Raw genomic sequence first — 22959 nt, 5'->3', positions numbered from 1 at the left:
TTGTTACTGTCGGGTGGCCAATTCATCTACCTCACTAGGTTACCTTGAGGTGCTTCCGGGGCTTAGCGTTCCCACGGCCCGGTCGTCGACCAGGCCTCCTGGTTGCTGAACTGGTCAACCAGGCTGTTGGACCACGTTATCTTCCCTTATATTCCCTATTTATACATGAAATTGTACAGACATGCCATTCTTAAGCTTATTATGTTGGTACGAATTCCTTTACGTCCGAGCAAGAGTCTTTGTGCTCTTAAGCGTTGTTTCTCCGGTACACGTGTAGTTGTACGAAGAGATCTTGAGGCCATGATGGCTCCTTCAGGCATGGTGCAGCTAACAAGGCGAGGCTCAGCCAATTACCACTCCATCCACGTTAATATGGTGAAACCTGTCGTCCCTAGTTTTCTCAACCGCTTCCCTCATCCGTGACACTCGCCCGCGCACACACACGCCGGCACACTGACACAGGCGTCTGTATATTCCTGTATGTGCGTGCGCTCACTCTCACACACACACACACACACACACACACACACACACACACACACACACACACACACGGTTGGCAGTTGGAACAAGTTAGGTGAGAAGGTGGTGGAGGCCAAGACCGTCACTAGTTTCAAAGCGTTATATGACAAAGAGTGCTGGGAAGACGGGACACCACGAGCGTAGCTCTCATCCTGTAACTACACTTAGGTAATTACACTTCGGTAATTACACTTCGGTAATTACACACACACACACACACGGCAGTGATGTGGTGGAGGCTGACTCCATAAACAATTTCAAATGTAGATATAATAGAGCCCAGTAGGCTCAGGAACCTGTACACCAGTTGATTGACAGTTGAGAGGCGGGACCAAAGAGCCAGAGCTCAACCCCCGCAAACACAATTAGGTGAATACAACTAGGCGAGTACACACACACTGCTGATAGGGGTTTGATAGCTGAGTGGACAGCGCTCTGGACTCGTAATCTTAGGGTCCGGGTTCGATTCCCGGTGATGGCAGAAACAAAATGGGCAGCGTTTCTTTCACCCTGATGCTCCTGTTACCTAGCAGTAAATAGATACTTTGGAGTTAGACAGCTGTTACGGGCTGCTTCCTGGGGGTGTCGGGTGGGGGGGGGGAATAGTAGTTTGTAACAGTTGAGAGGCGGGCCGAAAGAACAGAGCTCTACCCCAGCAAACACAACTAGGTAAATACACACACACAAGGTCCTCGCAACAGAGTTGGCAGCACTATGGGATCGTAGTCCTAAGGGCCCGGGTTCGATTCCCGGTCGAGGCAAAAACAAATGGGCAGTTTCTTTCACCCCGATGCCTCTATTCATCTAGCAGTAAATATGTACCTGAAAGTTAAATAGCTGCTACGGGGAAGAAATATACGTAGTAGACATGATCAATCGTCAATACGTACTGAACGTATTGGTCGAACGTCAATACATTAAACCACCAACGGTTAAAAAGGCGGGGTCCAAGAGCTAACAGCTCAGCCACAAACAGTAAAGACACCATCCCACCCAACCACATTTTAAATACTACAGACGGTTGTCATCGACATAAATCCCATATAAAGTAATATATATACTTATATATATTATTATACTTATATATATATATACATACATACATACATATATATATATATATATATATATATATATATATATATATATATATATATATATAATATATATATATATATATGGGAAACAATTACCAAAGGATTGGATTATCTGGAGTTAAGTAACTCGTAGCCTTGAGAAAGCATGATTATGGACGACCAAAGACCAGCCCGATCACTCTAATTGAAACCTACAGCTGTCACCCAGATAGGTCCGGAGGGAGAAGGATGGGTGAATTTAATCTTTCTAAAATTCACATTTTTTTTGTACACTGCTTCCCATAAAAGGCCAATACACCAGTTGAAAAACCTGGATGATATACAGTAATTGGGAAGCTACTGGACAGGGGTAGTAGCTGGTAGAACGCCAATCGTATTAGCGTTCGTCTTTCCATTGGGGACTTTCGGCGCCGTGGAGAGGTTGGGGAGACCTGCTGCATGGGTAACAGCTTCTCCTCCATTTCTACATACCCTGGCTTTGCGCCCTGGAGAGGCCACTCCAGACCGACAACCAGAGCGTAACACCAGTCTCCTGAGACTGATAGATGCCTACTACTACTGGACAGGGGTAGAGCATCTAACAAAGAGAAAACAGAGGGTTGACGTGAGTCAGGGTGAAGGGAAGAGGCAACCGAGAGCCTACGGGAAACTTTCCTTATTAAGACCACTCAATAGCTCGGTCGATAGAGCTTCGGCCTCACACACACGTGGGGTCACGGTTCGAGTCTCCAAGACACCAGGTGACCGTGAAAAGGCTCGAGGAGGCGGACTAGATCTTCCTCGGGAAAAAAGCATCTTAACGGAGATAATTGACTACTCAAACTTAATCGTCACAATTATAAAGAAACAATAAGGGTTGGAAGAGGAGACACGCCACAAGGACAGGCAGCTAACAAATAACCAGCCACCCAGGAAATTGAGCAAAGTATCTTCAAAGTATCTTCAAAGTATCTTCCAGAGCGTACCTAGCAACACTCCCAAAATGTGGAGCAACAACAGTTAATGCACACACCTGGTGAAGCACAAAATCCTCAAGGGAATTGACAGGGTTGATAAAGACAAGCTGTTTAACACAAGGGACACACGCACTAGGGGACACAGGTGGAAACTGAGTGCCCAAATGAGCCACAGAGATACTAGAAAGAACTTTTTTAGTGTCTTTTTTGTGAAAAAGTGAACTTTTTTTTTTTAGTGGTTGACAAATGTAATGCATTAGGAAGTGAAGTGGTGGAGGCTGACTCCATACACAGTTTCAAGTGTAGATATGATAGAGCCCAATAGGCTCAGGAACCTGTACACCTGTTGATTGACGATTGAGAGGCGGGACCAAAGAGCCAGAGCTCAACCCCCGCAAGCACAACTAGGTGAGTACAACTAGGTGGGTGAGTACAAACTGAATATATAGAAAGTTCACAGATTGGCTGTGAACTAGTACCAGTACAGAAGATCAAGGAGATGAACTATGAGACCAGACTATCTTACCTTCACCTTGGGGTTATCTTGAGATAATTTCGGGGCTTAGTGTCCTCGCGGCCCGGTCCTCGACCAGGCCTCCACCCCCAGGAAGCAGCCCGTGACAGCTGACTAACAACACCCAGGTACCTATTTTACTGCTAGGTAACAGAGGCATAGGATGAGAGAAACTCTGCCCATTGTTTCTCGCCGGCGCCCGGGATCGAACCCGGGACCACAGGATCACAAGTCCAGCGTGCTCTCCGCTCGGCCGACCGGCTCCCGGCTCTCCCGGGTTAGGCCAAAAAAGAATTCTATTTAACAACGCCAGAAAATACTAATTAAAAATATAATTTATTAATTTATAAAAAAAATATTAATTTATTAATTTATAAAAAAAATATTAAATTATTAAAAGGTCTAACTTAAACGTGTATAATACTAAGGGTAACAGATGAAGTGGAGATGGAACTTTGTTTTTGTTTCTTTAGGTGAGGGACTTCTCAGTGGGTTTGCTTTACACATCTCACACCTTTTTTATATTTAATTGAGCAGGTTTGGGACCTGACCTTCAAGTATTTTGCAAGTGTACATTACAAGCCGACAGAACACTGGACGCGTGATCCTGTGGTCCCGGGTTCGATCCCGGGCGCCGGCGAGAAACAATGGGCAGAGTTTCTTTCACCTCTGATCCCCCTGTTACTTAGCAGTAAATAGGTACCTGGGTGTTAGTCAGCTGTCACGGGCTGCTTCCTGGGGGTGGAGGCCTGGTCGAGGACCAGGCCGCGGGGACACTAAGCCCCGAAATCATCTCAAGATAACCTCAAGAAGATACAAACATTTCATCCAAAAATGATAGAACCTATACCATCCTTGATAGAACCTATACCATCCTTGATAGAACCAATACCATCCTTGATAGAACCTATACCATCCTTGATAGAACCTATACCATCCTTGATAGAACCTATACCATCCTTGATAGAACCTATACCATCCTTGATAGAACCTATACCATCCTTGATAGAACCTATACCATCCTTGATAGAACCTATACCATCCTTGATAGAACCTATACCATCCTTGATAGAACCTATACCATCCTTGATAGAACCAATACCATCCTTGATAGAACCTATACCATCCTTGATAGAACCTATACCATCCTTGATAGAACCTATACCATCCTTGATAGAACCTATACCATCCTTGATAGAACCTATACCATCCTTGATAGAACCTATACCATCCTTGATAGAACCTATACCATCCTTGATAGAACCTATACCATCCTTGATAGAACCAATACCATCCTTGATAGAACCTATACCATCCTTGATAGAACCTATACCATCCTTGATAGAACCTATACCATCCTTGATAGAACCTATACCATCCTTGATAGAACCTATACCATCCTTGATAGAACCTATACCATCCTTGATAGAACCTATACCATCCTTGATAGAACCTATACCATCCTTGATAGAACCTTGGTCCATCTTCTAGTGTTGTTAATGCCGTTGTCTGTCTTTCTAGATGTGCCACTATGTAAACAAATGCAACTAATCAGAAACGTACGAACCCCAAGCAACCCACCTAACCCTGTGGAGGCCGAGGCATAGAAAACGTCAATATTGCGGTGCTTTAACTGATACTATTGCGTCGCATTTTTAACTTATTTGTGGATTTCGTAAACCAAAAAATGTGATGTATTACTTAAGAGGGACGGGTTGAGCAAATGCTAAAGGAGTCGAGAATCGCACTACACCTCCTGTTGGTCCGATCTGGTCCGCTGTAACTTTCCCAAAGTCTGCCGTTGTTCGGTGAGGTGGCCGAGTTCGGATCAAATACGAACTTTTGCATAAAATCTAAACTTTTTATTCAGTTTCAGCGAGCTGAACGCGTTTAAAATTCCATCCTGAGCAGAAATGAAAGGTTTAATCTAAAGTTGCGCTCAAGTTCTGGCGCTCACAATATTATACCGAAGCTCCGTCACCGTCCACTAGCCTTACCCTACTACCCTTACCCTACTAGCCTTACCCTACTACCCTTACCCTACTAACGTTACCCTACTACCTTTACCCTACTACCCTTACCCTGCTACCCTTACTCTACTAGCCTTACCCTACTACCCTTACCCTTACCCTACTAGCCTTACCCTACTAGCCTTACCCTACTAGCCTTACCCTACTACCCTTACCCTACTACCCTTACCCTTCTATGAACGTCAGATATTATTGAACCACAACAACCAATCAATATCCCTCTCTCCCGTCCGTTCCTCGCAGTGAAACATGTATCATGTACTGACGCGTCCTCCAAACCCCATTATCAAAACATGGGTGTAATCCAGGATGATTATGCCACAAGACAAAGAGATACAAGACAAAATGCCAGAGTTGGTCTCATGTCCGGCGTGACCTTGAAGACTGGAGGCGGTCGCAGCGAGGACCTGCGACTCTCGCGCGCCGCCGCGGCCAATGATTGCTATCAGATAATGAACCTTACTAACCCTGGGAGCTTCTCTAATTATCAACGTCATCGCCGTGGGTACCATGACGGCCACATTGTACAAAGCATTCCTCTGGATAACGTAGATTTAGAACGGATAGTAACGTGAGAGTGACTCCAGATATCAACGTACTTGAGTTTTATAGTACTACTATGTAGCTTGGCCCACATAGCCAACTTGAAACTGGCCTCGCCACAGACATTCGAGGGAAATAATGGTGATTTTGACGTTTGTTTATTTAAAGGAATAATCAGCCTCCAGAGGTGGGACCGCTGGGAAACTTCCTGTCAGTGTTGAAGGTCAGGCGTTGTTTGCCTGTAATGTTTATGGGGAAAAATACAATTCTCACCATTCGAGGCTTCGAGGGACGCTGAGTTGCAACTTTATTCCTTAAATTTTTGTATACTTGAAGATACATATTTGTTCAGACTGAAAGGAAGAATCTATTACACATTTTTTTTTATGAATTTCGCATACTTTGTATACGCGATACATTGAAAAATATACAAATAAATCAACATTGGTTACTTTTGTTTTCGCGTTTCTAAAGTTTAAATATTATTCTTGTATGTGATGCACTTAATATTCTCTTCCAAGACCCGCTGCCAGACCCAAAACCTGGTGCGTTGGGCGCCTGAGTTCCCTGGTCCTCGCAGGGACCGAGCACCCAAGCCACTCACTGCCGCACAATAATAATAAATTGCACGTTTTCCTTAAGACTAATTGTCAAGATGTGCGCTACCTCCGCGTGCTGTGACTTACCTGAATGTCGACCAGCGACCGGAGACGACGACGACGATGACGACGACGACAGCTGCGAGGACCCCTGGGAACCCTCCACGCCTCTGCTCCACGCCGCCAGCCGCCCGCCCAGGGCGCGGAGAGCCACGCCCATCCTCTTGGCCACGCCCGAAACCTCCCGCCCACCGGCGCCTCCGGTGGGGGAGGGAGGAGTGGAGGCCACGTGCCCGGCCGAGCTTCCCCCAGAGTCGCTCTCCTGTAGCGGTGGGTTGACCGCCCTGGGGGAGGCCCGACCGCCCTCAGCCGACGTCTGGGTGGCCGACAGGGTGTGGGCGAGGAGGGCGTGGGTGCCGTGGGCGTGGGTGCCGTGGACGGGGCAGGTCGGGGAGATGTTGGCTGGGACGGGGTTGGGCGGGGGGTGGTAGGAGTGGTGGGCGGGGCTGTTGGGCTCGCTACTTCCCAGGAAATTGGTGGCCGAGTTGCTCTGTGGGCGCTGGGTGGCGTTACAGAGAGCAGCCAGCTGGTCGAGGGCCGAGGAGAGGCGGGTCAGGTCGCCCGCCCATCTGGTGTCCGTGTCCTCGGCATCACGCCCACCGCCCACGGACCGAGGCTCGTCGCGCCCATTCCCCGCCCACACGTCCTCAAACCCTTCATCTTCGTCATCCTCAAAGCCAGCAACATTCTCCTTGTCTGTGGCCGGCTGGCTCCTGGCCCGGGGCGGCCGAGCGTACCGGCCACCCAGGCGCTTCACGGAGCGAGGGGACCTGGCCGCGGCCGGGGGGTTGTTGGCCCGCTGGGCGAGGGGAGGCTGAAGCGAACCCAACGGGCCATTGAGCCGCGACTGGAAAACTCCCCTCAGACTGCGGGCGGCCGAGACACGGGCGTGGGCTGCCGCAGGGCTGGAGGGGGCCCGGAGCGGCGCGAGGGGGTCGGAGAGCAGGTCGAGGTGGCTGCGGATCTTGGGAGGCTGCAGGTTGAGTGCCCGCAGCGTCTCCGTGTGGCCGGCCACACCTTCCTCCTTCATCACTACACTCAATATACACGATACACTACACTCACTTTAAAACTACACTTACAGGTACTACTTAAAAGTTACAAACTTCACTATTACTAGTACGCCACACCCGCGAGTGTGTGAGGGGATCTGGCTGATCACGTGCGACCACACTACTTTTGGATAAAGCAGACGCGACAGCTCCAATCACATCCCTTTACAATCTATCAATTTGCTGTCAGTTATTCGCCAGCAATTAAGCTTTGAAAATAGTTTTCCCGATTTTCCTTCCACAATAGACGGGAACGTCACCACGACGCATTACATCACTATAGCTGTTAGGTCGGTTCCGTTAGAGGCGTCACGTGACAACCGTGACCAAGTCCTTGGAGAACAGCGAGTGACAACAGACCTGGTGACTCCTGCTGGCGGTGTGGAGCGAGTCCTGCGCTACGCCCCTGAGTGCTTGTCACCCGCCTCTACAGGATGCGAATTCACAGGCCCGCTGGCCCCTCTCTACCTCTGCGACCATAACATAAGGATATTATTACACGAACATTACAGCTCTTCCCTGCATACGATATTGTTTTGTAAAACGTGAATTCACCTAGTAGTAGGCATCCATCAGTCTCAGGAGACTATGGAGTTGCGCTCTGGTTGTCGGTCTGGAGTGGCCTCACCAGAGCGCAAAGTCAGGGTAGGTTGATTCGGGGGAGAAGCTGTTACCCAGGCAGGGAATCACCTAATTTATAGTGTATAGTGTCTATATATAGCGAGTGAGTATGTGTGCGCGCGTGTGGGTGTGGGTGTGTGGGGGGTGGGGGTTGAATGTGTGAGAGATAATATGTATTTTGTTTTTCCTTTACAAAGGCAGTAAATATATACCACAATCAAAATAACAGCATTACTACTTATGCTGTTATTACATAACAGCATAAGCGCCTATTACATAAGAGTATACATATACATATGTTATACTAATATATTAATACAATAGCATACTAGGAATACAATGCGCATGGAGAGGATGGAGGACAACCACGGGCGAGGAACACCGACGGAGGGGAGGAACCTGCCTCGTCACCCACCTACACACCTGCGACAGGCTCCCACACCCACCTACACACCTGCGACAGGCTCCCACACCCACCTTACCACCTGCGACAGGCTCCTACACCCACCTACACACCTGCGACAGGCTCCTACACCCACCTACACACCTGCGACAGGCTCCCACACCCACCTTACCACCTGCGACAGGCTCCTACACCCACCTTACCACCTGCGACAGGCTCCCACACCCACCTTACCACCTGCGACAGGCTCCTACACCCACCTACACACCTGCGACAGGCTCCCACACCCACCTACACACCTGCGACAGGCTCCCACACCCACCTTACCACCTGCGACAGGCTCCTACACCCACCTTACCACCTGCGACAGGCTCCCACACCCACCTTACCACCTGCGACAGGCTCCTACACCCACCTACACACCTGCGACAGGCTCCCACACCCACCTACACACCTGCGACAGGCTCCCACACCCACGGTATCTAACACCTCGCTGCTGCCGGGATTTCAGTAATCGTTTGCATCACATTTCCTCTCCTTGGCTTATACGGGGAAGTTCCACAATGCCCTCACACGAGTTTCGCTCCCGCTTGAACACGAGCTTCGTACCTGCTTGAACACGAGCTTCGCACCTGCTTGAACACGAGCTTCGCACCTGCTTGAACACGAGCTTCACACCCGCTTGAACACGAGCTTCGTACCTGCTTGAACACGAGCTTCGCACCCGCTTGAACACGAGCTTCGCACCCGCTTGAACACGAGCTTCGCACCTGCTTGAACACGAGCTTCGCACCTGCTTGAACACGAGCTTCGTACCTGCTTGAACACGAGCTTCGTACCTGCTTGAACACGAGCTTCGCACCTGCTTGAACACGAGCTTCGCACCCGCTTGAACACGAGCTTCGTACCTGCTTGAACACGAGCTTCGCACCTGCTTGAACACGAGCTTCGCACCTGCTTGAACACGAGCTTCGCACCCGCTTGAACACGAGCTTCGTACCTGCTTGAACACGAGCTTCGCACCCGCTTGAACACGAGCTTCGCACCTGCTTGAACACGAGCTTCGCACCCGCTTGAACACGAGCTTCGTACCTGCTTGAACACGAGCTTCGCACCCGCTTGAACACGAGCTTCGCACCCGCTTGAACACGAGCTTCGCACCTGCTTGAACACGAGCTTCGCACCTGCTTGAACACGAGCTTCGTACCTGCTTGAACACGAGCTTCGTACCTGCTTGAACACGAGCTTCGCACCTGCTTGAACACGAGCTTCGCACCCGCTTGAACACGAGCTTCGTACCTGCTTGAACACGAGCTTCGCACCTGCTTGAACACGAGCTTCGCACCTGCTTGAACACGAGCTTCGCACCCGCTTGAACACGAGCTTCGTACCTGCTTGAACACGAGCTTCGCACCCGCTTGAACACGAGCTTCGCACCTGCTTGAACACGAGCTTCGCACCCGCTTGAACACGAGCTTTGTACCTGCTTGAACACGAGCTTCGCACCTGCTTGAACACAAGCTTCGCTCCCGCTTGAACACGAGCTTCGTACCTGCTTGAACACGAGCTTCGCACCTGCTTGAACACGAGCTTCGCACCTGCTTGAACACAAGCTTCGCTCCCGCTTGAACACGAGCTTCGTACCTGCTTGAACACGAGCTTCGCACCCGCTTGAACACGAGCTTCGCACCCGCTTGAACACGAGCTTCGCACCCGCTTGAACACGAGCTTTTTTTTTTTTTTTTTTTTTTTTTTTTTTTTTTTTTTTTTTTTTTGAGATATATACAAGAGTTGTTACATTCTTGTACAGCCACTAGTACGCGTAGCGTTTCGGGCAAGTCCTTAATCCTATGGTCCCTGGAATACGATCCCCTGCCGCGAAGAATCGTTTTTTCATCCAAGTACACATTTTACTGTTGCGTTAAACAGAGGCTACAGTTAAGGAATTGCGCCCAGTAAATCCTCCCCGGCCAGGATACGAACCCATGACATAGCGCTCGCGGAACGCCAGGCGAGTGTCTTACCACTACACCACGGAGACTGTCACCACTTCGCTCGCTCCCCTCAAGCAGGAGCTTCGCTCCCGCTTGAACACGAGCTTCGCACCCGCTTGAACACAAGCTTCGCTCCCGCTTGAACACAAGCTTCATCACTACATTCAACCCGTCCTCTAAACGAAGACCCAAAAGTGATTCCGTCCGCCATCATCCGCCACGGACGGTGTGGCGGATGATATTCGTACGCACACTTGTGCGTATGGATGTGCCTTTTTGGATAAAAAAAAAATCGATAAATTATGTTACGGACCGCGGGGATATTGCTTCCCGGAACCAATAAGTGTTCACACACCTCGCGCCCCCATGAGTTCCGCCCGGCGGGGGGTGGGGGGGAGGGTGAACACTTCGTCCTATGCTACGGGGACACGCATCAATAACAATGTTTACCATTCAGAAACCGTTTTGCCCTCGTGTTTCTGAATGGTAACACTTGCTATAAAGCTATATAACAACTTGTTTTATAACGCCAGAGTAATTATCGATCTCAGTTAATACGCCTGCGTCGTGGCGGTGGCGGCCTGCCTCTTGGCGGTGGCCTGCCTCTTGGCGGTGGCGGCCTGCCTCGTGGCGGTGGCGGCCAGCCTCTTGGCGGTGGCGGCCTGCCTCGTGGCGGTGGCGGCCTGCCTCGTGGCGGTGGCGGCCTGCCTCGTGGCGGTGGCGGCTTGCCTCGTGGCGGTGGCGGCCTGCCTCGTGGCGGTGGCGGCCTGCCTCTTGGCGGTGGCGGCCTGCCTGGAGGCGGCGGCCTGCCTGGAGGCGGCAGGAGGACCGCGGCAACTTTCTCCACCCCACCAAGATGTTTGCGGTATAAATTGGTAGTTTTGCTTGCAGATGTGTCACGGGAAGCTCTGGAGCACTTTCACTCCCCGCCACCACAAACACCTGCCGTCCATAAGGCGTCAACAGCTAACAGACGCTCACTGTGGGCGCGAGTGTGGCGTCCGTCCATTGCTGTGTACGCCAGTAATACGTCATCAAATAGTACACTATTTCATCATATTAATGCGTCATTATATTTTATCAATACAATGTGAAACATTCAAATATAATCTTAATGTATAACATGATGCGTCATGTAATGACTGCATGAATACTATGCGATACAGTAGCATCAACGACTACTGTATTCCCCGAACATACAAATAAAATGCGCGGGAAACCTGAATGAGACGCTTTCAATATTCCAGGAGAAATTTCCATGGAGTGACCAGCGCCACACTTGCTCAACAGCGGCCCCTCACAGCCCCGTGATTCACACTTTCTGCTCCTCTCAACCACCACCTATTGTCCGCCTCACAATACAATCATAATGCCATTAGTCATACCCGGTGGTCACGCTGCGCCCGGGCTCCCGGGCCGCCACCACCACCACTGACACACACACAGTCATCCCAGGAGTACACAGTATTCAGGCGATCACTGTGCGGAGGGAGGGAGACACTACACAAGGTGGTGAGCAGACATCCCAACACCATACAGGGGCCCACAGGCTCGCACGCCACTTTAGCAACTACATCGCCAATGAACAGTCGCCGGACAGACTATAGGGCGCTTTATCATTATGATCCTTGTGAGAGAAGAGCAGAGTGGGGGGTAGGGGGAGGGAGGGAGGGGGGGGGGAGGGAGGGGGTGAGGGAGGGGGAAGGAGATGGTGAGGGGGGGAAGAGGAGGAGGAGGCTTAGAAAGGAGCTAAAGTGGGTGACAGGAAATTATTTAAGAGAAGTACTGAAAAAGAAAGTAAAGATTAAGAAAGGAGGAAAATAGGAGACACGAGAAGGAGAAGGGAGACTATGACGAGATGAAGACTGTGAAGCTAAGGAGGGTGAAGATCTGGGGAAGGCTGGAGGCTGAACGAATGGAAGAAAAGGCGAGAGGAGGAGAGGAAGCAGGGGGAACCAACCAGTCGAATATATATAAAAAAATGCAGTAACAAAGGAAAACCAGGGGAACAAAGAGATGAAGATGGTCTTAATACAAGGGAATTGATATTAAAACCCACTATGCCATTCCGAAACCCACTGGCTCAAGACTAAGACTTCCCCAAGAGGAATGACATTCCCCAAAGGCACTCTTGCTCACGAGCAAAGAACTCGCCAAAAGGTACTTCGCACAGGACCAAGAACCTCCCCCTCCAAAATATTATGCAAATGCCTGCAGGCGGGGTGAGTTTTGTGGAGTTGCCAGCAAGGGAGAAGGTGGGGTTGAGGGCGCTCCCCCTCCCTCCCTCCTCCCCCACACAGTCACTGGTCATTTCCCTCCACACTAACACTTTCACCGTTACACGTGTGTCCAGGAATACACAAATGAGAGCAGCTTTTGTAACACGGGGGAAAAGAGATCTTACTTTGGTTAATATTCAGAGTTTCACCTCAGTCTCGTTATAATACTTCAGGAGGGAGGGAGGGAGGGAGGGAGGAGGAAGAGGGAAGGAAGGAGGGAAGAACGAGGAAGAGGGAGAGGGGAAAGGGAGGGAGAGAGGGGGAAAGGGAGGGAGAGAGGGGGGGAAAGGGAGGGAGAGAGGGGGAAAGGGAGGGAGAGAGGGGGGGGAAAGGGAGGGAGAGAGGGGGAAAGGGAGGGAGAGAGAGGGGGGGAAGGGGAGGGATAGAGGGGGGAAGGGAAGGGACAGAGGGGGGGAAAGGGAGGGAGAGAGGGGGAAGAGGGGTGAGGGAGAGAGGAGAAGAGAGAGGAGAAGAGAGAGGGGGACGGAGGGAGAGAAGGGGAAGGGAGAGAGAATTCTTAGGATGAAACTAACAGCACGAGATTATGTAAGACAGCAGCTTGTAGGTTCGGTCACTAGGACCATCAATGACACTTATAATAATCCCGAGTCTTATTATAAAGAAAGGTAGATCAAATGACGACACTTTCCCTCACAGCTGAGACACAGCCGGGCTCCCTGACACACTCAAGCGACGGACGTAATTAAGTGCCCTTGTCATGTCTAGTTCTCAGTACTTCAAGTATGTTTATTGAGACAAGAAAAAAAATACATCTCAAAGGGATAGAGTAGCTTAGGCTATTTCTACCCTCCCTTCCCAGTACTGACCCTTCGTTGCCACTAGTGCCAGGGGGTACTACATGTTCACTACCTGTTGTTGGTTCAGGGGGTTATCGTCCCCGCGGCCCGGTCTCCTGGTTGGTTTGGTCAACCAGGTTGCTGGACACCTCATAACCTGACGTATAAATTGATCAACCTGACGCCTGGTTGATCAGGTATCCTTTGGAGATGAATGTTTAACTCCCACGAAACGTGTAATTTTGATTCAGACACAGAGATCACACTAACGTGATGCATCAAATGAACAAATCCACAAGGGCCGTGACGAGGACCCTCATCACGGCCCTTGTGGATTTGTTCATTTTGATTCAGTATTTGATTCACATCTGTCCTCTTTGCTCCAAACATGACGGAAAACCTGCATGCACAGAGCCGCCCTGCTCACGAGGCGTGGCGGGCCAGATAAACTGGGTAAAGCGGGACAAGCGCACAAACACACACACATTAAACTGCTCCTGATGTGCGCGAGGCGCTTCCCAAACATGCTCCGCGGGGTGTTCCAGCCTCATCCCGCGGAGTGCGCCACTTGACGCTCGCGCAAACACCACTGTCACCCGCTCGCGTTAACGACCCGCTGACTTCTTATGCTCCGCATGTACAAGACGAGGCCTAAATATGTACCAATGGGACGGGTAATAACTAGCCAGAGTTACCAAAATATAAAAAGCAGTGAAATACAAGAAAAAAAGACTGTGAAGAGGGTTATACCTATGAGGATGGCCCCAGCCATCTTGAGGTTATCTTGAGATGATTTCGGGGCTTTTTAGTGTCCCCGCGGCCCGGTCCTCGACCAGGCCTCCACCCCCAGGAAGCAGCCCGTGACAGCTGACTAACACCCAGGTACCTATTTTACTGCTAGGTAACAGGGGCATAGGGTGAAAGAAACTCTGCCCATTGTTTCTCGCCGGCGCCTGGGATCGAACCCAGGACCACAGGATCACAAGTCCAGTGTGCTGTCCGCTCGGCCGACCGCCATCCTCGTATAATTTACCTACTCCCACTACCACATTCTAATTAGCTTTGTTAGTGAATGATTGATAGTCGCAAGCTTAAGGAGCTCTCGTTAAACCTGAACGACTTGTTTTAAACTAATGCAAAAGTTAAGTACCAAGAGATGTAGTTGAAAGATTAACACAGTTGGTAGTTGGAATCATCTTTGGCAGACGTGTTCTGGCAATGAGTGCAGGCAGGCAAACTGAATTATGAGAGTCGACCCTGGGTAATGAGAAGCTTCGCGATCTGCAAGTCAGTGGTTGAGGATATAGACTGATCCTGACTGGAGCGCCCCCTTGCGACCCTGCCCTCGGTGAGCACTTCACATCCATCTACTCGGCACGGAGGCAAGGATATAGCTTGAATTCACAACATAGTCTGAGGGCTAATTGCAGCAATGGTTAAAACAATGCATATTGAAAAACTTGACATTTGTGATTTCCCACGTGTGGTAGAGGTGCAGTACCTCGACTACGTGCCTGTAGTCTTGCCTTAACACCAACTCTCAGGTTGACCCACTGGCCCAAAACGTCAGGATAGCAAGAACGGCTTACACAGGGAGTGATTATATGGTACTATACCTGAACCAAGCAGGAATAGTAACTCATTCTCCCCTTCCCCCTCACTCCTCCCTATCATGTGAGACAGTGAGTGACACTGACGGATAGTGGTGACATGGCTACACCCCCCCCCCCCCCCAACCTGAACAGGTTGTGCCAGTCAAGAATTCCGTGGTGATAGGGAGGGGAGGTGAGGAGAAGAAGATGATGCCATGATCTCGACCATCTTCACGCTCATCAACACTATCGCAAAGTGCACATCTTAAGAAGTATCCTTACTCTTCCATGCTCCAATTATCTCCAACGCGAGGAATGTCTCATTTTCCTTGAACCAAGTGCCTCACTCCCAAAGTGGCAATGTTAAAAGGTCCAGCAAGTGAACTAGCCTATCACAACAGGCCCAGCCAGCCACCGATATCTATTTGGTCCTTTTTAAAAATTCACACACTGAGCAATAATGCAATTTTGGTAGATTCTCCCCGAAGTACATAGACATTGGTCGTGCGGGAGACGTAATGCAGTATCACGAGCAACAGAGAGGCAAGGTAAGTAATGTAGTGGAAGCCAGTTCACTGCTAGCAACTTAGCCACTTCAAGCCACTCCTGGCCTGCTCCAAGCGACCAAGCCTGGCAACAAACAGTGCTCGTCTCCACACAAGGAACTGGTTTTCCTTTATTGTGCAACTGGCGGCCAGACACCACGTGTAGTGCGCCAGGCGACAGTGCACGACCACCGCCGCTGACGACAGTGCACGACCACCGCCGCTGACGACAGTGCACGACCACCGCCGCTGACGACAGTGCACGACCACCGCCGCTGACGACAGTGCACGACCACCGCCGCTGACGACAGTGCACGACCACCAAAAGCCATTTCTTTTGGTGAGATGAGTTGGGTGAGTTTCTACCTCCTGCCACTCAGGGTCAATACACCTGCCCACAGTACCATAAGTACCCATTACCATACGCAGCCACCACTACCACCATCAGAGGTCACCAACGCACCACCACCAGAGGTCACCAACGCACCACCACCACCACCGGGGGGTCACCAACGCACCAACGCACCACCACTGGGGGTCACCAACGCACCACCACTGGGGGTCACCAACGCACCACCACCGGGGGTCACCAACGCACCACCACTGGGGGTCACCAACGCACCGACACACAGACACCAGAAGGGTCCCACCACCACGACAGCACACAACTTGCTCCACATTCCCGGAAACACCGCCGCCACTCTTGCGATGACAGCCATGTACACACGCCTGCTGTCATCCCTCCATTACAACACCCATTACTGGTAAAAAATATGAAACTGAACAAAATGAGAACATACAAACCCTCAGATAAAGTGTCTAAGACACTTAATCTTAGGGTTTAAGACACCTAAGGGTCTTAGGGTTAAGACACCCTGTCTAAGAGACATTAAGTGCTATCTGTCAAGTAATAATTACCATCTCATTACGAAGGCACTTACGATGTCTTCATTACGATTCACCTCTTAAGGAGTTCGCCTTCAAACCCTAATTACGACTCGATTCAGACTTGGCCAAAAATGATTCGTGGATCCCCCCAGAGATTTCCTCTCTTAATTGGCTATTACGGCTGATGGCAAAGTGGGACTGAAGCTGTTGATGACCCCGGGGGGGGGGGGGGGAGGGAGTGGACAACACAGGAACTGACACCAACCCGGCCTAGGGGTGGACCCCACACAGGAACCTACACCAACCCGGCCTGGGGGTGGACCCCACACAGGAACCTACACCAACCCGGCCTGGGGGTGGACCCCACACAGGAACCTACACCAACCCGGCCTGGGGGTGGACCCCACACAGGAACTTACACCAACCCGGCCTGGGGGTGGACCCCACACAGGAATTGTTACATATACAATCCCCACCGCGGCCTGATGACGGCGGGATTGTGGGACCTTCGCCCACCAACATATATCATACCAATTTGTTACACTTTATTGTAAGAACTTAAAAACGCACACTAGTGCCTGTCTGCCATTACACATGTTGCTCTCCGTCTTATGAACGGTTTGCGACTTTGGCCCTAAAAGGGGCCTGACGGCTCAGTGGACAGCGCTCGGGATTCGTAGTCCTAAGGTTCCGGGTACGATCCCCGGCGGAGGCGGAAACAAATAGGCAAAGTTTCTTTCACCCTGATGGGACCGTCGGAACCACCTCCCCCAGAGGGGGTTCCGACACCACCACCTCCAGAGGGGGTTCAGACACCATCTCCCCCAGACGGGGATCCGACACCACCACCTCCAGAGGGGGTACCGACACCACCACCTCCAGAGGGGGTTCCGACACCACCACCTCCAGAGGGGGTTCCGACACCACCACCCCCAGAGGGGGTTCCGACACCACCACCCCCAGAGGGGGTTCCGACACCACCACCCCCAGAGGGGGTTCCGACACCACCACCCCCAGAGGGGGTTCCGACACCACCTGGTTGTCTACTATAGAACTCGTCGTTTAAGCTAACGAAAGACCATGTCGTATGAGCGATGCTGGCTCATTAGGTCAGTGGGTGGGTACCTTCGGCGTCAGAGGTATGCTAGGTCAGTGGGTGGGTACCTTCGGCGTCAGAGGTATGCTAGGTCAGTGGGTGGGAACCTTGGGTGTTACAGGTATGCTAGGTCAGTGGGTGGGTACCTTCGGCGTCAGAGGTATGCTAGGTCAGTGGGTGGGTACCTTGGGTGTTACAGGTATGCTAGGTCAGTAGGTGGGTACCTTCAGTGTCAGAGGTATGCTAGGTCAGTGGGTGGGTACCTTCGGCGTCAGAGGTATGCTAGGTCAGTGGGTGGGTACCTTCGGCGTCAGAGGTATGCTAGGTCAGTGGGTGGGTACCTTGGGTGTTACAGGTATGCTAGGTCAGTAGGTGGGTACCTTGGGTGTCAGAAGTATGCTAGGTCAGTTGGTGGGTACCTTGGGTGTCAGAAGTATGCTAGGTCAGTTGGTGGGTACCTTGGGTGTCAGAGGTATGCTAGGTCAGTGGGTGGGTACCTTCGGTGTCAGAGGTATGCTAGGTCAGTGGGTGAGTACCTTGGGTGTCAGATGTATGCTAGGTCAGTTGGTGGGTACCTTGGGTGTCAGAGGTATGCTAGGTCAGTGGGTGGGTACCGTGGGTGGGTCAGTGGGTGGGTACCTTGGGTGTCAGAGGTATGCTAGGTCAGTGGGTGGGTACCTTGGGTGTCAGAGGTATGCTAGGTCAGTGGGTGGGTACCTTGGGTGTCAGAGGTATGCTAGGTCAGTGGGTGGGTACCTTGGGTGTCAGAGGTATGCTAGGTCAGTGGGTGGGTATCTTGGGTATGGCCTGTAGTATCTACCGCGCTATCACATCACCTATATACTCAGGTACTTCACTGTTTACCATAAATGATTTAAGAAACAAGAGACTTGTTAACTACAGCAGGGAGTACCAGTGGTGCAGCTTGAGGCCGCTCCCTTGCAAGGGGGTCAGGAGCCAGTGGTGGCGACCCACCACTGGCCGCACCTCTGAACCAGTCACACGTGTATCCCCCCCCCCTGTATCAGTCACTTTAGAAACCTCGATTGTACCATTTTAACTTATTTTAACTGTGGTATATTGGGATTGTATTATAAATTACCATTTTGGTTTCTGTCATTTGTTTTCTCGTTTGCGCTCGTCCGACAACACTTTTTGTTTTAAAGACATGTTACCCTCCTTAACATGGAGGCTTAAGACTCCGCCGTGTCTTAAAAGATAAATACACACAAAACTATGTAACCACAAAACGTCTCCCATGGCGTTGCCGTCAGTCAATCGCAGTTGACAATTTGTGTTTCTAGGCGAGCAACAGTCCTACCAACGGACACAGCCTGCGTTAATCCCAGCAGTTGTCAAGACGGAGGAACGGAGGAGAGCCCTTGGCGGCTCCGGGAGAGTTACCGGCGAGAGAGCGCGAGCGCTGCGCCCCAACACTAGCACAGAGACAAGCAGCGGCCTCCACCGCGGCCACACCAGCACTGACGACCCGGCCTCATCGCGCTAACCCCCTCCCGTGTCTCCCTCCCTCCCCCCCAACAATCCCTCACCCCTAACCATCTCCCTCCTCCTATCCGCTCAACCTCCGACCCCATCCCAGCTACCGCTGTCTGGCTACACAGACAACAGGTGAACAGGTCACCGCTACCACCCGCTCACTTACCTATTAACTAACATCCTCCCAGGGTCAGCCGTCCATCGATCGCCCATACATACATCTCTCACCCTTCCAAGGCCTTCCTCCCTCCCTTCCTCCTTCCCTCAGTATCTCCCATTTTCCCCACGACCTCGTACCCACTATCCTCAAATTACTCATCCTCCCATCACTGCCCATTTAATTATTCATCCCCAAGGGTATACAGGCGCATTGGTTCCTCGACTTGTCTTAAAGCTCTTCGTTATCATCAGCATCATCCTTCATTTTTGCGTACAATAGTGACCCGCGAGCCCTCGAGTCAGCTCGCTTTTGTGGGTTAAAAATATCGCCTCGACTGCGTCCAGCGCCTCGACTGTGTCCAGCGCCTCGACTGCGTCCAGCGCCTCGTCTGCGTCCAGCGCCTCGTCTGCGTTTACGCCTCGCCTGCGTCCAGCGCCTCGTCTGCGTCTACGCCTCGTCTGCGTCCAGCGCCTCGCCTGCGGTCCAGCGCCTCGACTGCGTCCAGCGCCTCGACTGCGTCCAGCGCCTCGACTGCGTCCAGCGCCTCGTCTGCGTCCAGCGCCTCGCCTGCGGTCCAGCGCCTCGACTGCGTCCAGCGCCTCGACTGCGTCCAGCGCCTCGTCTGCGTCCAGCGCCTCGTCTGCGTCCAGCGCCTCGACTGCGTCCAGCGCCTCGACTGCGTCCAGCGCCTCGACTGCGTCCAGCGCCTCGACTGCGTCCAGCGCCTCGACTGCGTCCAGCGCCTCGCCTGCGTCTAGCGCCTCGCCTGCCTCCAGCGCCTCGCCTGCCTCCAGCGCCTCGCCTGCCGTCCAGCGCCTCGCCTGCCGTCCAGCGCCTCGCCTGCCGTCCAGCGCCTCGCCTGCCTCCAGCGCCTCGCCTGCGTCTAGCGCCTCGCCTGCCTCCAGCGCCTCGCCTGCGTCTAGCGCCTCGCCTGCCTCCAGCGCCTCGCCTGCGTCTAGCGCCTCGCCTGCCTCCAGCGCCTCGCCTGCGTCTAGCGCCTCGCCTGCCTCCAGCGCCTCCCCTGCGTCCAGCGCCTCGCCTGCGTCCAGCGCCTCGCCTGCGTCCAGCGCCTCGCCTGCGTCCAGCGCCTCGCCTGCGTCTAGCGCCTCGCCTGCGTCCAGCGCCTCGCCTGCGTCTAGCGCCTCGCCTGCGTCCAGCGCCTCGCCTGCGTCTAGCGCCTCGCCTGCGTCCAGCGCCTCGCCTGCGTCTAGCGCCTCGCCTGCGTCCAGCGCCTCGCCTGCGTCTAGCGCCTCGCCTGCCTCCAGCGCCTCGCCTGCCGTCCAGCGCCTCGCCTGCGTCCAGCGCCTCGCCTGCGTCTAGCGCCTCGCCTGCGTCCAGCGCCTCGCCTGCGTCCAGCGCCTCGCCTGCGTCTAGCGCCTCGCCTGCGTCCAGCGCCTCGCCTGCGTCCAGCGCCTCGCCTGCGTCCAGCGCCTCGACTGCGTCCAACCATACACATTCCACAAGGATCTCAAGGACAGCATTGTGCTGATGTGTACACTCACTTTTAATGTGGTTGGATCGCATAATACAACCTTTCGTGCCGTCACATCCTTAACGAAGGTTGGCAGTGGTGGTGGTGAGGATGGTGGTAAAGGGGGTGGGGATGATGGTTGTAGGAGAGTGGTGGTGATAGTGGTGGTGAGGATGGTGGTAAAGGGGGTGGGGATGATGGTTGTAGGAGAGTGGTGGTGATAGTGGTGGTGAGGATGGTGGTAAAGGGGGTGGGGATGATGGTTGTAGGAGAGTGGTGGTGATAGTGGTGGTGAGGATGGTGGTAAAGGGGGTGGGGATGATGGTTGTAGGAGAGTGGTGGTGATAGTGGTGGTGAGGATGGTGGTAAAGGGGGTGGGGATGATGGTTGTAGGGGAGTGGTGGTGATAGTGGTGGTGATAGTGACAACAGCAGAGGTAGTGATAGTAGTGGTGGTGGTGGTTATAGCGGCCCCATAAGAGCATCACATTATTTACATGCAAATTTGATAAACTTGCATTATGAAAAATTATTCGAGGTAACGATGATGAAAATTTACATATTAATTGGCAGGACCTTAAGACAAACATCTAAATTTATATAATCAATTATCTTGAACCATTCTTTGTTTTTCTTAATTAAAATATGTTTGGTCGAGCGCCAACCACCAGCGGTAACCATCTGACTGCTATGGACCTCTCACCCGTTATCTTGAGGTTATCTTGAGATGATTTCGGGGCTTTAGTGTCCCCGCGGCCCGGTCCTCGGCCAGGCCTCCACCCCCAGGAAGCAGCCCGTGACAGCTGACTAACACCCAGGTACCTATTTTACTGCTAGGTAACAGGGGCATAGGGTGAAAGAAACTCTGCCCAATGTTTCTCGCCGACGCCCGGGATCAAACCCGGGACCACAGGATCACAAGTCCAGTGTGCTGTCCGCTCGGCCGACCGGCTCCCTAATTGGTGCGCTAATTCGTCTTCCAGATAAAGCTTTAAGGTCTCCATCCGCCAAGATGTACTAAAATGGTGTTAATAAAAACTTCTCCCTGAGAGATACACGACAATAAGAAGCCGTATTCTTGGGAGAACCAACTGTGTGGGGTTCGACTCCTCATCGTGGCTTCTACTGATTTTGTCATTGATACATCACGTTAATGGGATTTCTTTTGTGTATAAGCTTCTACCACCATAGACATAAGTAACAAATTATCGGGAGAAAGCGTCAAGCCATTATGACCATATGTCATTTGGAAGGGGTCAGGGTAACATAGCAAGTTACAGCCCCGCTCTTGTGCCAGGTAAGTCCACTACGGGCTCACCATAGCCCGTGCTACTTGGAACGTTTTGTTCCCAGTAGCTGAATCTAGAACAACAACAACAACGACGTCAGGATAAGGATTTGGGATTGAAACGGAAGAGATGGAATGGCGCCCAACCACTTGGACGGTCGGGGATTGAACGCCGATTTGCATGAAGCGAGACCGTCGCTCTTCCGTCCAGCCCAAGTGGTTGAACATCCCATCACAGGTAAGTGTTAAAAGTTGCAAGCTGTTCTCCAAATATTGCAACAAACCCCTTAATTCCCACCAACGAGCCCTTAACGTTACCCTTAATCACGGTGCGAACGACACATCCCTCTCTGAGTATATCATGCCCAACACCACCACCAACCACCCCACACACGATAACGAGACCGGAGTTGAACTCTCCAGCTCTATTTGATGCACGTCTCATCAACACTATTCTCCACCAGACCACTTGCTCTTTCGCTGCCTCTAATACGACCCGTGATGCAACGACAGGGCGGAGCTGTGCCGGCCGGTTAACCCCTCCTGCCTCTCTGCCCTTCAGCTGCCCGCCCGCCCGCCCGCCGCTGCCTCACATTTCTACGTCAACGATCTAAAATAGATTTCATCCCCCCCCCCATCTCACCAAGATGCCACACCATCTTGTATTTTTTAGTCGAATGTCTCACCAGTGTCGAATTACGAGTTTTTTTGTTTTCAAAGAATTTCAGACTCTCTTTCTCGCTTGACCTGATGAAGACAGCAGCGTCGGCGAGATGTCTGTAGTGTGTCCACCCACCTGGTGTTGTAGGGCCGCCCCCTGTGGCTTAGTGTCACCCTGTGGCTTAGTGTCACCCTGTGGCTTAGTGTCACCCTGTGGCTTAGTGTCACCCTGTGGCTTAGTGTCACCCTGTGGCTTAGTGTCACCCTGGGGCTTAGTGTCACCCTGGGGCTTAGTG

At 52.0% G+C, this 22959-nt stretch overlaps 1 protein-coding gene across 6 annotated transcripts in view; it reads right to left on the bottom strand.

Moving 5' to 3' along the window:
- Positions 1-22959, bottom strand: part of Btk (tyrosine-protein kinase Btk29A) — a 495654-nt gene that overhangs the window by 230900 nt on the left and 241795 nt on the right. For 4 of the 6 annotated variants that reach the window (XM_069306270.1, XM_069306271.1, XM_069306272.1 and 1 more), the window contains exons 1-2: positions 18993-19065; positions 6349-7843 (exon numbers count right to left, since the gene is read on the bottom strand). The exons of the other annotated variants lie outside the window; for them this stretch is intronic. In XM_069306270.1, the coding sequence (XP_069162371.1) occupies positions 6349-7351 (1003 nt within the window). In that variant the 5' untranslated portion in view covers positions 7352-7843; positions 18993-19065. Of the gene's footprint in view, positions 1-6348; positions 7844-18992; positions 19066-22959 lie in introns of those variants that run through there. 6 annotated transcript variants of the gene reach the window in all.

The sequence above is a fragment of the Procambarus clarkii genome, chromosome 57, assembly GCF_040958095.1.
Source record: "Procambarus clarkii isolate CNS0578487 chromosome 57, FALCON_Pclarkii_2.0, whole genome shotgun sequence".
In the NCBI taxonomy this organism is placed as follows: domain Eukaryota; kingdom Metazoa; phylum Arthropoda; class Malacostraca; order Decapoda; family Cambaridae; genus Procambarus; species Procambarus clarkii.
This window is presented reverse-complemented; position numbering and strand designations above follow the sequence as displayed.